Here is a 16,811-nt window from a genome sequence, read left to right as displayed (position 1 = left end):
AACCTATATATGACAAATCTAGAACTAACATCATATTCAACCATGAAAAACTGAATACATTTTCTCTAAGGTCAAGAACAAGACAAGGATGTCCACTGTTATCACTTTTATTCAAGATAGTTTTAAAAGTCCTACTATGAGAATCAAGAAGAAAAAAAATAAAAGGACTCCAAGTTAGAAAAGAAGTAAAGCCGTCACTCTTTGTAGATGACATAATACATACATAGAAAATCCTAAGTTCAATCACTCAGTCATGTCCAACTCTTTGAAACATCATGGACTGCAGCATGCTAGGCCTCCCTGTCCATCACAACTCCAAGAGGTTCCTCAAACTCATGTCCATTGAGTTGGTGATGCCATCCAACCATCTCATCCTCTGTCATCCCCTTGTCCTCCCACCTTCAATTTTTCCTAGCATCGGAGTTTTTTCAAATGAATCAGTTCTTCAAATCAGGTGGCCAAAGTATTGGAGTTTCAGCTTCAGCATCAGTCCTTCCAATGAATATTCAGGACTGATTTCCTTTAGGATGGATCTCCTTGCTGTCTAAGGTACTGTCAACAGTCTTCTCCAACACCACAGTTCAAAAGCATCAATTCTTCGGTGCTCAGCTTTCTTTATAGTCCAACTCTCACATTGATACATGACTATTGGAAAAACCATAGCCTTGACTAGATGGACCTTTGTCAGCAAAGTAATGTCTCTGCTTTTTAATATGCTGTCTAGGTTGGTCATAACTTTTCTTCCAAGGAGTAAGCGTCTTTTAATTTCATGACTGCAATAACCATCTGCAGTGATTTTGGAGCCCAAGAAAATAAAGCCTGTCACTATTTCCCATCTATTTGCCATGAAGTGATAGGACCAGATGCCATGATCTTACTTTTCTGAATGTTGAGTCTTCAGCCAACTTTTTTACTCTCCTCTTTCACTTTCATCAAGAGGCTCTTTAGTTCTTCTTCACTTTCTGCCATAAGGGTGATGTCATCTGTGTATCTGATGTTATTGATATCTCTCCTAGCAATCTTGATTCCAGCCTGTGCTTCCTCCAGCCCAGCATTTCTCATGATGTACTCTGCATATAAGTTAAATAAGCAGGATGACAATATACAGCCTTGACGTACTCCTTTCCCGATTTGGAACAAGTCAGTTGTTCCATGTCCAGTTCTAACTGTTGCTTCCTGACCTGCATACAGGTTTCTCAAGAGGCAGGTCAGGTGGCCTGGTATTCCCATCTCCTTCAGAATTTTCCACAGTTTATTGTGATCCACCAAGTCAAAGGCTTTGGCATAGTCAATAAAACAGAAATAGATGTTTTTCTGAAATTCTCCTGCTTTTTTGATCATCCAGCAGATATTAGCAATTTGATCTCTGGTTTCTCTGCCCTTTCTAAATCCAGCTTCCCTTCAATCAGTCTCTCCCATCAGGAAGCTTCAGCAAGCCTCTTATCCTTATCCATCAAAGGGCAGACACAATGAAAACCACAATCATAGAAAACTGACCAAATTGATCATGTGGATTGCAGCCTTCTCTAACTTAATGAAACTATAAGCCATTCTGTGTAGGGCCACCAAAGATGGATGGGTCATGGTGGAGAGTTCTGACAAAACATGCTCCACTGGAGAAGAGAATGGCAAACCACTTCAGTATTCCTGGGTTGAGAACCCCATGAACAGTATGAGAAGGAAAAAGATAGGACACTGAAATAAGAACTGCCCACGTCTGTAGGTGCTCATTGTGGTACTGGAGAAAAGTGGACAAATGAATCCAGAAAGAATGAAGAGACGGCGCCAAAGAGAAAAGAATACCCAGTTGTCAGTGTGACTGGTGTTGGAAGTAAAATCCGATGCTGTAAAGAACAATATTGCATAGGAACCTGGAATGTTAGGTCCATAAATCAAGGCAAATTGGAAGTGGTCATTGACAATTTAGGAATCAGTGAACTAAAATGGATTGGAATGGGTGAATTTAATTCACATGACCATTATATCTACTACAGTGGGCAAGAATCCCTTAGAGGATTGGAGTAGCCCTCATAGTCAACAAAAGAGTCTGACATGCAGTATTTTGGGTGAAGTCTCAAAAATGACAGAATGATCTCTGTTCTTTCCAAGGAAAACCATTCAATATCACAGAAATCCGAGTCTATTTCCCAGCCAGTAATGCCAAATAATCTGAAGTTGAATAGATCTATGATGACCTATGAGGTCTTCTAGAACTAACACCCAAAAAAAAAAAAAGTCCTTTTCATCATAGTGGACTGGAATGCAAAAGTAGGAAGTCAGGAGATGCCTGGAGTAGCAGGTAAGTGTGGCCTTAGAGTAAAAATTGAAGCAGGGAAAAGGCTAACAGAATTTTGTGAAGAGAACACACTGGTCATAGCAAACACCCTCTTCCAACAACACAAGAGATGACTCCACACATGGACATGACTAGATAGTCAATACCTAAATCAGATTGATTATATTCTTTGCAGCTGAAGATGGAGAAGCTCTTTACAGTCAGCAAAAACAAGACCAGGAGCTGACTGTGGCTCAGATCATGAACAGTTTACTGCCAAATTCAGACTTAAATTGAAGAAAGTAGGGAAAACCACTAGACGATTCAGGTATGACCAAAATCAAATCTGTTACATTTATGCAGTGAAAGTAACAGATTCAAGGGATAAGATCTAATAGACAAGAGTACCAGAAGAACTATGGATGAAGATTCGTGACAATGTACAGGAGGCAGTGATGAAGACTATCCCCAAGAAAAAGAAGTGCAAAAAGGAACAGTGGTTGTCTGATGAGGCCTTACAAATAGCTGAGAAAAGAAGAGATGCAAAAGGCAAAGGAGAAAAGGAAAGATATACCTACTTGAATGCAGAATTTCAAAGAATAGCAAGGAGAGATAAGAAAGCCTACCTCAGTGATTACTGCAAAGTAATACAGGAAAACAATAGAATGGGGAAGACTAGAGATCTCTTCAAAAAAATTAGAGATACCAAGGGAACATTTCATGCAAACATAGGAACAATAAAGGACAGAAATGATATGCACCTAATAGAAGCAGAAGATATTAAGAAGAGGTGGCAAGAATACACAGAACTATACAAAAAAGATCTTCATGACCCAGATAACCACAATGGTGTGATCACTCACCTAGAGCCAGACATACTGGAATGTTCAAGTCAAGTGGGCCTTAGGAAGCATCACTACGAGCAAAGCTAGTGGAGATGATGGAATTCCAGGAGAGCTATTTCAAATCTTAAAATATGCTGCTGTTAAAGTGTTGCACTCAATATGCCAGCAAATTTGGAAAAATCAGCAGTGGCCACAGGACTGGAAATGGTCAGTTTGCATTCCAATACCAAAGATAGATAATGCCAAAGAATGTTCAAACTACCACACAATTGCACTCATCTCACGCGCTAGCAAAGTAAGGCCCCAAATTCTCCAAGCCAGGCTTCAACAGTACATGGACTGAGAACTTCCAGATGTTCAAGCTGGATTTAGAAAAGGCAGAGGAACCAGAGATCATATTGCCAACATCAGGTTTGATCATAGAAAAAACAAGAGTTCCAGAAAGACATCTACTTCTGCTTTATTGACTATGCCAAAGCATTGTCTGCATGGATCACAACAAACTATGGAAAATTATTAAAGACATGGGAATACCAGACCACCTGACCTGCCTCCTAAGAAATCTGTATCCAGGTCAAGAAGCAACACTTAGAACTGAAGATGGAACAACAGAATTGTTCCAAATTAGGAAGGGAGTACATCAAGTCTGTATGTTCTCACCCTGCTTGTTTAACTTATATGAAGAGTACATCATGCGAAATGCCAGGCTGGATGAAGCACAAGCTGGAATCAAGATTGCTGGGAGAAATATCAATAACCTCTGATATGCAGATGATACCGTTCTTATAGCAGAAAATTGAAGAGGAGCTAAAGAGGCCCGTGATGACAGTGAAAGGCTAGAGTGAAAAAGCTGGCTTAAAATTCAGCATTCAAAAACCAAGATCATGGCATCTGGTCCTATCACTTCCATGGCAAATAGATGGGGAAACAATGGAAACCATGACAGACATTATTTTATTGGGCTCCAAAATCACTGCAGGTGGTGAATGCAGCCATGAAATTACAAGAAGCTGCTCTTTGGAAGAAAAGTATGACAAAAGTAGACAGCATATTAAGCAGAGATGTTACTTTGCCAACAAAGTTCCATCTAGTCAATGCTATGTTTTTTAGTACTCTTGTGTGGATGTGAGAGTTGAACCATAAAGAAAGCTGAGCACCAAAGAATTGATGCTTTTGAACTGTGGTGTTGGAGAAGACTCTTGAGAGTCACTTGGACTTCAAGGAGATCCAACCAGTCCATCCTAAAGGAAATCAGTCCTGAATATTCATTGGAAGGACTGATGCTGAAACTGAAGCTCCAATACTTTGGCCTCCTGATGCGAAGAATGGACTCATTGGATAAGACCCTGATGCTGGGAAAGGTTGAACGCAGGAGGAGAAGGGAACAACAGAGGATGAGATGGTTGGATGGCATCACTGACTCGACAGACCTGAGTTTGAGCAAGCTTTGGGAGTTGGTGATGGACAGGGAAGCCTAGCTTTCTGTAGTCCTTGGTGTCACAAAGAGTCATATGCTACTGAGCACCTCGACTGATCTGAGGCCTCAGGGGAAAAGAGATGGCATGTCTCTCTATCCAACTGAGATCTGGCCCCTCCTTTTAGCCCCTTCCCTTTTGCTATTTCAATATCTCTTACTTTTGCAATTGGTTACCAGGAAAACAGGGTAAGTTATCCTCATCACTAACATGATGGTACTGTGTTGCCTTTCCCTCTAGTGGAAACTTCATAGGGTCCTGCCTTCCATTTCATCTCCCCCAGAAGTTTAATCTTCTACCTCATCTTTAGGCAGTGTTCTGGTGATAAGCTCCCTCTGGCAGAACTCAACACATAGCTAGTTGAGCTCAGAAGCACCTGTTCAGTTATTGTATAGAAATTCATCTTATTTATGGCTTGCAGATACTGAGTGCACTTTCTCAGGGTATACAAAGCAAGTAGGCATTAAATAACTAAAAACTGCTTATTTGGGCTATGTTGAAAATGACTGGATGGGTAAAATTTTGAGTTTGGCACTGACGGGCTTTGCAGCTAACAGGTCCCAGCCTTCTATGAAGAAGTAAACAATATAGAGCCATATGTAGAGGCCTTTTTTGGCTCATTTATATAACAGTAATGTATAATAGTATAATCACTGTGGAAATCAGTTTTTCAATTTCCTAAAGCTAAACATGCAACTACCATTTGATCTAACAATTGCACTAATTGCACTTCTGGACATATATCCAAAACAAATAAAAAATTTTGTTCACAAGAAACCTATACATTAGTGTTCATAGCAGTGTTATACAAAATAGCCAAAAACTTAAAACAACCCAAGTATCCTTCAATAAGTAAATTGTTCATATGTAAACAAACTGGTACATCAATGCCAGTGATTATTACTCAGCAGTAAAGAATGTTGATGTATGACAGAACCAATACAATATTATAAAGTAATTAGCCTCCAATTAAAATAAATAAATTTAAATTAAAAAATGAAGTATTGATACATGCAACACCTTGCAGAGAATTGTGATGAAATTTTAAAGCTAATCTCAAAATATTATATACTTTATGTATCCATTTATAAAATTTCTTAAAAGGCAAAATTAATAGTAAATGGTTAAGATAATGATTACCAAGGGTTAAGGACAGGGTTGAGGGATAGAAGGTACAGAGCTGTGTGTGGCTATAAAAGTACAGTAGCAGTATTCCTTATAAAGGAATTGTTATCTTGAATATATCATATTAGCCTAGTTGTGATATTATACTACAGTTATCCATTGAGGAAACTGGATACAGCTTTTGGGGGATTACTCTTTACTATTCTTTTTTAAAATTGTGGTAAAATACATATAGCACAAAATTTACCATCTTAACCATTTTTAGGGGCTTTCCAGATAGCACTAATTGTAAAGAACCCAGCTGCCAGTGCAGGTGATGTACTAGATGCAAGTTTGATCCCTAGGTCAGGAAGATCCCCTGGAGAAGAAATTGGCAACTCAATCCAGTATTTGTGCCTGGTGAATCCCATGGACAGAGGAACCTGGTGGTCTACAGACCATGGGGTCACACAGTCGGACACAACTAAAGTGACTTAGCACAATGATCATTTTTAAGTGTACGCTTTAGTAATGTTAAGTATATCTGAATTGTTCAATCATCTGTACCCATTAAGTTTTCTATTTCCCTCTCACTCCATCCCCTAACAACTATCATTCTACTTTCTGTCTCTGTTAATCTGAACACTCTAGATACGTCATATGAGTAGAACCATATATGTTCTTTCATGCCCAGTTTGTTTCATTTAATATGATGTCCTCAAGGTTCATCCATGTGAAACTTCTGTCAGAATTTTCATTCTCTTTTAAGGCTGAGTAATATTTCATTGATTGCATATCACATTGTGTGTATTCATTCACCTGTATATAAACAACTGTATAACTTCTACCTCTTGGTTTTTTAAATTAATGCTTCTATGAACATTGGCTTAAAAGTATTTTTGAGGCCCTCTTTTCAAATTCTCTTGGATATATACTGAAAAGTAGAATTAATGGATCATATGGTAAATCTATTTTTAGTTTTTTTGAGGAATAACCATTGTGTTTTCCATAGAAGCTGTACCACAACACAAACAGTTCCAATTTCTCCACATTTTTGCCAATTGTTTGTTTGTTTGCTTGTTTTGAAATACTAGCCATTCTAATGGGTATGAGATGATATGTCATGGTTTTAGTTTCCATTTACCTAGTGGGTTGCTGTGGTTCAGTCAGTAAGTCATGTCCAACTCTTTGCGACTCCATGGACTGCACCATGCTAGGCATCCCTGTCTTTCACTATTTCCTGAACTTTCCTCAAACTCAAGTCCATTGAGTCGGTGATGCCATCCAACCATCTTATCTGGTTGCCCCCTTCTCCTCCTGCCCTCAGTCTTTCCCAGCATCAGGGTCTTTTCCAATGAGTCAGCTCTTTGCATCAGGTGTCCAAATTATTGGAGTTTCAAGTTCAGCATCAGTCCTTCCACTGAATATTCAGGGTTGATTTCCTTTAGGATTGACTGGTTTGATCTCCTTGCAGTCCAAAGGATTCTCAAGAGTCTTCTCCAACACCACAGTTCAAAAGCATCAATTTTTCGGCACTCAGCCTTCTCTATGGTCCAACTCTCACAAACATACCTGACTACTGGAAAAACCATAGCTTTGACTGTAGGGACCTTTATCAGCAGTGATGTCTCTGCTTTTTAATACACTGTCTAGGCTTGTCATAGCTTTCCTTCCAAGGAGCAAATGTCTTTTAATTTCGTGGCTGCAGTCACCATCCGCAATGATTTTGGAGCACAAGATAATATATGGCTTTGACGTATTCCTTTCCCAATTTTGAACCAGTCTGTTGTTCTACGTCCAGTTCTAACTGTTGCTTCTTGACCTGCATACAGATTTCTCAGGAGACAAGTAAGGTGATCTGGTATTCCTATCTCTTTAAGAATTTTCCAGAGTTTGTTGTGATCCATGCAGTCAAAGGCTTTCACTTAGTCAATGAAGCAGAAGTAGACGCTTTTTCTGGAATTCCCTCGCTTTTTCTTTGATCCAGTGGATGTTGGCAATTTGATTTGTGATTCCTTTGCCTCTTCTAAATCCAGCTTGTACATCTGAAAGTTCTTTGTTCACATACTGCTGAAGCCTAGCTTAAAGGATTTTGAACATTACCATGATAGCATGTGATACCCTAATGATTAGTGATGATATCTTTGTATGCTTAGTGTCCATATGTATCTCTTATTTGGAAAAATTGTCTATTCAGGTCCTTTTTTAAATTGGAGTATAGTTAGTTTACAGTGTTGTATTGGTTTCAAATATACAGCATAGTGGTTCAGTTATGTATACGCATATATTTTTTTCCTTTTTCAGATTCTTCCCTCATATAGGTTATTATAGAATATTGAGTACAGTTTCCTGTGCTGTACAGTTTCCTGTGCTGTACAGTAGGCTGTTTTTGGTTATCTATTTTATCTATAGTTGTGTATGTATGTTAATCCCAGGATCGTAATTTATCCCTCCCCCTACATGTTTCCCCTTAGGTAACCATTGGTTTGTTTTTGAAATCTGTGAGATCTATGAGTTCATTTTAGTTGCCCAGTTGTGTCCAACTCTTTGCAACCCCATGGACTGTAGCCCAATGCCAGGCTCTTCTGTCTGTGGAATTACCCAGGCAAGAACACTAGAGTGGGTTGCCATTTCCTTCTCCAGAGGTCCTTCCCAACCCAGGGATTGAACCTGGGGTTCCTGCATTGCAGGCAGTTTATTTACCTTCTGAGCCATCTGGGAAGCCCCTGCATGATTTCATATGATATTTGTCTTTGTCTGACTGCACTTAATATGATAATCTCTAGGTCTATGCCATGTTGCTTCAGGTGGCATCATTTTGTTCTTTTTATGGCTGAGTAATATTCCATTGTATATATGTACTACGTCTTTATCCATTCCTCTGTCAATGGATATTTAAGTGACTTCCTTGTCTTGACTTTTGTAAATAGCGCTGCAATGAACATTGCTGTGCATGTATCTTTTCAAATTGTGTTTTTCTCTGGGGAGATATATATATATATATTAGAATTGCTGGATCATATGGTACATCTGTATTTAATTTTTTCATGAACCTTCATACTGGTCTCCATACTGGTTGTTGCAACTTATCAGCGCATTCCATCAACACTGTAGGAGGGTACACTTTCTTCCCACTCTCTCTAGCATTAGTTGTTTATAGACTTTTTAATGATGGCCATTCTGACCAGTGTGAGGGGATACTTCGTTGTAGTTTTGATTGGCATTTCTCTGACAATTAGTGATGCTGAGCATTTTTTTACATACTTTTTTGACTGTGTGTATGTCTTCTTTGAAAAAATGTCTATTTAGATCTTCTGTCCATTTTTTAATTGGGTTGTTTGTTTTTGTGACGTAGAACTGCATGAGTTCTTTGTATATTTTGGAGATTAATCCCTTGTCACTCACAAAGATTTCCTCCCATTCTATATGTTGCCTTTTCATTTTGTTTGTGGTTTCCTTTGCTGTACAAAAGCTTTTAATTTTAATTAGTCCCACTTTTTAAATTTTTGTTTTCATCTTCATTACTTTAGGAGGTGAATAAAAAAATATTGCTTTGATATTCTGGTTCCTGCCCAGTGGTGCGGAGAGCTGGGTCTTGTCTCTCTGATTTGCAGGGCTGTGCTCCAGAAGACTTTAAGCTACTTCTCTGCTGATGGGTGAGCCTGTGTTCTTACCCTGTTGGTTGTTTGGCCTGAGGCATTCTAGCACTGAAGCCTACAGGCTGTTTGGTGAAGCTAATGTCCAGGAGGGCTCATACCAATGAGTTCTCAGCAGAACTGCTGCTGCCAGTGTCTTTGTCCCCAGAGTGAGCCACAGCCACCCCTGCCTCCACAGGAGGTCCTCTAATATTAGCAGGTAGGTCTGGCCCAGTCACTTATATGGTCACTACTTTTTTTCTCCTGTGTCCTGGTACACACAAGAACATTTGTGCATCCTCCAAGAGTGGAGTTTGTTTCCCCTAGTCCTATGGAATTCCTTGATCAAATCCCGGTGGCCCTTAGAATCAGATCTTCTGGGGGATTCTCCCAGTGCCAGACCATCAGACTGGGAAGTCTGATGTTCAGCTCAGAAATTTCACTCCTGTGAGAGAACTTCTGTACTATAATTGTTTAGCAGTTTGTGGGTTGCCCATTCAGCAGGAATGGGATTTGATTTTATTGTGATTGCACCCTCCTACCATCTCCTTGTGACTTCTTTGTTTTTGGATGTAGGGTATCTTTTCTCATAGGTTGCAATGTTTGTTTATTTGTTTGTTGTTGTTGTTGCTGGTTGTTTAGCAGTTAGTTGTGATTTTGGTGTTCTCATAAAAAGGTGTGAGCTCATCTCCTTCTATTCCACCATCTTGAGCTAATCTCATGTCAGAGTGTTCTCCCTGTTTTTCTCTAATTTTATAGTGTCTGGCCTTAAATTTAGGTCTTTGATCCACTTTGAGTTTAATTTTTGTGTATGGTGTTAGAGAATGTTCTCATTCCATTCTTTTAAATGTAGCTGTCCAGTTTTCACAGCACCACTCATTGAAGAGGCTGTCTTTTCTCCATTATATATTCTTGCTTCCTTTATCAAAGATATGTTGACCATAGGTGTGTGGATTTACCTCTGGGCTTTCTATCCTGTTCCAGTGATCAATATTTCTGTTTTTGTGCCAGTATGATCCATACTGTCTTGATTACTGTAGCTTCATAGTACAGTCTGAAGTCAAGGAGCCTGATTCCTCCAGCTCTGCTTATTTCAAGATTGCTTTGGCTATTTGGAGGCTTCCCTGGTTGCTTAGAGGTTAAAGCATCCGCCTGGAATGCGGGAGACCAGGGTTCGATCCCTGGGTCAGGAAGATCCCCTGGAGAAGGAAAATGGCAACCCACTCCAGTACTCTTGCCTGGAGAATCCCATGGAGGGAAGAGCCTGGTAGGCTACAGTCCATGGGGTCGCAAAGAGTCGGAAATGACTGAGCGACTTCACTTCACTTCTTTGGCTATTTGGAGTCTTCTATGTTTACATACATACTGTTAAAGTTTGTTGTAGTTCTCTGAAAAATGCCATTGGTAATTTGATAGGGATTGTTTTGAATCTGTAGATTGCCTTGAGTAATATAGTCATTTTCACAATTTTGATTCCTCCAATCCAAGAACATGGCATATCTATCCATCTGTCTGTGTCATCTTCAGTTTCTTTCATTGTTGTCTTATAGTTTTCAGAGTACAGATTCTTTTCCCTCCTTAAGTAGGTTTGCTCCCAGGTATTTCATTCTTTTTGGTGTGATGTTAAATGTGATTGTTTCCTTAATTTCTCTTTCTGATCTTTCATTGTTAGTGTGTATGAATGAAAGAGACTTCTTTGTATTAATTTTGTATCCTACAACTTTACTAGATTCATGTTTGCCTTTACCACGGAGCCTTCCCATTTGTAATTTTATTGTCTTAGTTGTGGACTTTTCATTTCTTCCTAGAGAAGTTCCTTTAGCATCTGTTGTAAAGCTTTTTTGGTGATGCTAAATTCTCTTAGCTTTGATTGTCTGCAGAAGTTTTGATTTCTCTGTCAAATCTGAATAAGAGCCTTGCCGGGTAGAATATTCTTGTTTGGAAGTTTTTCCCTTTCATCACTTTACATATATCATATCACAAGCTTCTGGCCTGCAGTTTCTACTGAAAAATCAGCTGTATATATGTATGTTATCTGTTGCTTTTCCCTTGTTGCTTTCAGTATTTTCTTTTTGTTTTTTTAATTTGTCAGTTTGATTAATATGTGTCTCAGCATGTTCCTCCTTGTGTTTATCCCGTATGGTACTCTGTACTTCTTGGACTTGAGTGAGTATTTTTTTTTCTCATAGTAGAGAAGTTTTTGTCTATTATCTATTCAAATATTTTCTAAGAATCTTTTTCTCTTTCTTCTCCTTCTAGGACTCCTATAATGTAAATATTGGTGCTTTTAACATTGTCCCAAAGGTCTCTGAGACTGTTCTCATTTGTTTTCATTCTTTTTTCTTTATTCTGTTTCATGGCAGTGATTTCCCCCACTGTTTTCTAGCTCATTCATTAGTTCTTCTACCTCATTTATTATGCCACTGATTCCTTCTAGTGTATTTTTTTTATCCCAGTAATAATATTATTTATCTGTTTGTTCTTTAAACCTTATAGCTCTTTGTTAAATTTTTATTTTATCTTCTCAGTCTACCTCCATTCCTTTTCCAAGATTTTGAAACACTTTTATTATCATTACTCTGAATTCTTTTAGGTAGATTGTCTACCTCCACCTGATTTAGTTGTTTTTCTGCAGTTTTATCTTGTTCCTTCATCTGGAACATACTTCTTTGCCATCTCATTTTGCCTGATTTTCTGTATTTGTAGTTTCCTTTCTCTATGCTTGCAGGGCTATAGCTCTTCTTTCTTCTAGTGTCTGCTTTCTGGTGGATGAGGTTGATCATGGGGCTTGTGCCTGCCCACTAGTGGGTGGAGCTGGGTTTTATACTTTGGGGTAGGCAGAGTATGTCAAGGCGTGTGTGTTAGATGTGGCTATGAGCTCAGTACAACTTTAGGCAGCCTGTCTTCAGCAGAGATGTTTCTGCTAAGAACATTACTTTTAAATTATGAGCATGGCCTGTGTTTTTAATGTTATCATAGTTACCTTACTTTTGAGATCTGCCTAACTACTAAGCTGATATTTTCTTGACATGAACAAAACATAAAATAATCTATTTCTCTAGCTAAACTAACCCACTTTTTTTTCTTTTTGTTTATTCAAGGTTCTGGTGTGGGATGTATAACCGCTTTGACAAAGGGTTGCAGCCCAAGCAGAGTATGCTAGAGAGCCTCCTGGAAATTAAGAAGCAGAGATCAATGCTGGAGGCAGATGTGCACAAACTAGAAAAGGTGAAAAGTTGAATCTCAAAAAGAGAATCTCTTACACCTTCTGAGTAGTCCTCACCCACTTGTAATTGATTTGGTACTTGTGAGAAGCTACCTGGCTGGCTTGTTATCCTCTCTGCTTTCCAAGCATCCTGTGTCTATAAAGCTCTGATGCACAGCTCTTTTTTTTTTTTTTTTAACCTCCCATGCCGCTGCTGCTGCTAAGTCGCTTCAGTCGTGTCTGACTCTGCGACCCCATGGACTGCAGCCTACCAGGCTCCTCTGCCCATGGGATTTTTCAGGCAAGAGTACTGGAGTGGGTTGCCATTGCCTTCTCTGTAACCACCCATATTAAGTGGTAAATATCACAGTCGGCTAGTTAAGCCAGTTTGTTCCCTTTTTTAATCTGGATGGAATTATGAGGAGGAACAAGAGGGAATTTCAGGGAAATAATGCAAGTATTTGTTATCCATCAAGAAAATAAGTACAACTTCTTGGGTGTACTAATGAGAACGATGACGTTGCTATTTCCAACAATCAAAACCTTTTAAAAAATCTGATTTCCTTCCCATGCAGATGATAAACTCTATTCATTGAATGGTTCTTTTGCTTTAGGATATGATTATGTGTTGATTTCCTTTATGATACCAGCAAAACCAAAGTCACACACTTGTTTTTAATTAGAGTTGAACAAGTCAACAGGGATTTATTTTCCAAAAAAAAAAAAAAAAAAGGAAAATGCTGAGCTGCTTCTGGAATCCAGAGGTCCCTAGGATATGTTTGAAGTAAAGGGGAGGGATACTTCTTAGAAAAGAATTCTTAGAAAGGGTGTGCTGCTTAGGAACTGGGCGTGAACCTCCTTTCCACCAGATAAGTCATAGCATTTCTGCTGCTCCCTGTAAGTAAACAAATACCTTTTATTTTTTAAATAAATGTATTGTGGTTGCATCAGATCCTAAACTTTTGAATGCCCTCTTGAAAAGCAACAGTCAGTTACTTAGTTCCATTAAAATAAAAAAAAAAAAGATGAAGAGAGGGAGGGGAAGGAAGAAAACTGAAGTATGACTTAAAATCAGGAAACAAAGGAAACAAGCAGCCCCAGGAAAGAAGCCCTAGGCAGAACTGAGAAGTAAGGAACCTTTCTCCTGACTCCTCTTTTACCTATTAGGAACCTTCTCCACAGGGTCTCCAGAGCAAGTCCCCTATTATAAACCTAGCCCTTTTATTTATTCCTATTTAATTCCTAAGAGAATCAGATTCATTCTGTTAATAGACAGAATCATATCACTCTCTGATTCTAAAGTTAAAAAGTAAGTAAGGCTTCCTTTTAAAATAACCAATACAATATTTTAAAGCAATTATCCTCCAATTAAAGAAAAAGAAAAGGAAAGCAAAAAGGATAATAACTATTATTAACATTCCTTTTTTAATACAGAGAAGAAAAACAAAAGCAGCCCATATTATATTACAGATACCCTGTTGATGTTTTTTAAAAGGCAGTACAAGTATAAAGTTAGAATATGCACAATACAAAAGTGCACAAAATGAAATGTTGAAAAAACTCTCCCAGCCACCTATGCAGTCAGTTTCTTTCTCCAAGTGTTACCACTGTATACGTGTGTGTGTGTGTGTGTGTGTATAATTTTGTGACTTCCAGGAAAATAAGAATGGTATGCTTATCCCTAAGGCAGGAGCTCTTAACTGGAGTCCATAAACCCATAGATGTCCACAGATGACCTTCAAGGGATCTGTGAAACCCCTGAAATTATCCCTAAAGACTATTTGTGTGCCATCTCATTCACTCATTTGTGCCTGCATGTGATTTTCTGAGAAGAAGGTTCATCCTTTACTCCAGATTTTCAAAGGTGTATGTGACCTCCCGAGAAAGCTAAGAATCACTATTGTAAAATATCAGTGAATCATTATTATCCCTGAAAGTGAAAATATCTATTGGAGACAACATGAAGTAGTAGACAGGTCATAGACTTTGGCATTAAGGAGAGGCAGGGTCAGATCCCAGCTCTGCCACTTCTTAAATGTGTGAATTTGGGTGAACTTACTTAAATTCTCTGAACCTCAGTTTCCTCATCTGTAAAATATAGCTAATACATAACTAATGGGACTTTAGCATAAAATGAAATACTATAGTGGTTGGCACATGGAAGTAATCAATAAATGTTAGTGATCCTTTCCCTTACCTTCCCTGTTCTCAGTAATAAAATTGCATTTATCAGAAAAGGGAACTTTTATAGATACAAGACCTTTGAGGATATTTAGAGGTAGGGCTTTTAAAGCACTATTAAGTGCTGAATAAATTAAGTGATGCATAAAAGATGTTTGAGGAGGAGGAGGGGACAAAAAGTCATTGGCTACCATATAAGTGACAGCTGACAGGATCCCTATATGTCAGTGTGATATTTGCCTAGTTTTACTCCAGTTTCTAATTCTTTTCAACCATTCCTTGCTCCCATGACAGAAACTGAAAGCCCATGATTAGCCACCAGAAGTCTGTACCTGCTCTCAATTAGGGCATTTATTATCTCAGCACCCAGGAACTCCTTTGACAAATCCTGTCTGTTTTATGGGTACTGATGGAGACCTGAATACTTGATGGAGAATGGCACTCTTTCTAGAGAAGGAAGCCCTCTAGTTCAGATGGATCAAGTAAAAAGTCAGTGTGCAGACCTCCACCATGACTATTATGAGATCATGGGCAACCTTAGGGCCATAAACATTTCTAGAGATGTGGGCTTCTCTGGAGACACAGGCATCTCTGGGGTCTTGGGCATCTCTGACAACATGGGCACCACTGAGGCTATGGGCTTATATGAAGATACCAGCATCTCTGAGACCATGAGCTTCTCTGGGAACATGGGCATCTCTGAAGACATAGGGCTATCTAAGGGCAGCACCAAGATAGGCTTCTCTAAGCAACAGTGAGCTATTCATCTGTTTCCATGTTAGTTGTACCTACAACACCCACAATGATCCTTGTCTCAAAAAAGGCTGTGCTGCTTTTCTAACTGGATTAAATGACTGAGGCTTAAGATTGTAGAAGGGGATTTAGGGCCTTAACCAGTTAAGCAATCAGTATATGTACCTCAGGGCTTCCCTGGTGGCTCAGTGGTAATGAATCCACCTGCCAATGCAGGAGACGCGGGTTCAGTCCCTGGATTGGGAAGATCCTCTGGAGAAGGAAATGGCAACCCACTCCAGTATTCTTGTCTGAGAAATCCCATGGACAAAGGAGCCTAATGGGCTCCAGAACATAGGGTCAAAAGAGTCAGACATGACTTTTTAGCAACTAAACAAGAACAAAAAACATATGCATGTCAAGCAGCCTAGAATATAAGCAAAAGAAAAAGTACGTTATAGTTCTAGAATGGGATTTAACTTTAAAAATATAATATCTTGCTTTTCAGCTGAGATATTAGATTGGTTCCATTATTCCATTTTCTTTAAAGGTCAGTCTCCCTTACTTTTCCACCCTTACTATTCTATCACAAGAACAAGTAGAAATATTGTCATAGTGAAGAATTAAGACCCTGTTGAAGGGATGGTATGTGCAAAGGTAACTGAATTGCAGAATGACTTGAAAGAAAATTTTACTTGAAGGTATATATAGTCATACAATGTAAGCTCATGTTATTGCCGTTAGAGACCCCCAACATTTGCCTGAGAAATAAATAAAAATGGTACATGGGTACTTGGTGGTTTAGAACATATAAGGAAAATTTTCCCAATTCGTTCCCTAGCTAGGTCTTATAATACTCACTTATCCAACTCCCTTTTTTATAGATAGCCCATCAATAAACTTGAATCCACTACATTCTAAAATGATAAATTCCAAAACAATGGGGTCTGAATTAATAATGTTGATCAATGGCATTTTCAACATCAGTTCAGGAGACAACTGAAAATCTTCATGCTTTAGACCCTGGCATATGGCATATGTGCCCACCTAAGTTTTCCTAAAACAGGACTCTTCTTGTTTTTGTTTTTGTTTTTGTTTTTGTTTGCCCAAACGACATGGCCTGTGGGATCTTAGTTCTGTACAGGGATCAAACCCATTCCCTCTGCAGTGGAATTGTGGAATCTTAATCATTGGACTGCCAGGGAAGTCCCTCTTCTTAGGCATTTTTATGAAGATCAGTGGTTTTACTTCTCTAGACATCGCATCAGTTTGTGGATTTTTCGACATAATTGGCACTACTTTTAAAATCTGGTAGGCTTAACACCTTGTACTACTGAAGATTTTTGAAAAAAGTCTATT

General features: G+C 38.8%; 1 protein-coding gene across 8 annotated transcripts in view; it reads left to right on the top strand.

Moving 5' to 3' along the window:
* Window positions 1–16,811, top strand: part of MTMR8 (myotubularin related protein 8) — a 237,102-nt gene that overhangs the window by 182,958 nt on the left and 37,333 nt on the right. For 5 of the 8 annotated variants that reach the window (XM_070291540.1, XM_070291541.1, XM_070291546.1 and 2 more), the window contains one exon: window positions 12,436–12,562. The exons of the other annotated variants lie outside the window; for them this stretch is intronic. In XM_070291540.1, coding sequence (XP_070147641.1) covers window positions 12,436–12,562 — 127 coding nt within the window. The remainder of the gene's footprint in view (window positions 1–12,435; window positions 12,563–16,811) is intronic. 8 annotated transcript variants of the gene reach the window in all.

Source organism: Ovis canadensis, chromosome X (genome assembly GCF_042477335.2).
Source record: "Ovis canadensis isolate MfBH-ARS-UI-01 breed Bighorn chromosome X, ARS-UI_OviCan_v2, whole genome shotgun sequence".
In the NCBI taxonomy this organism is placed as follows: Eukaryota; Metazoa; Chordata; class Mammalia; order Artiodactyla; family Bovidae; genus Ovis; species Ovis canadensis.
The sequence above is the reverse complement of the archived record's forward strand: the minus strand, read 5'-3'. Positions and strand labels throughout refer to the sequence as shown.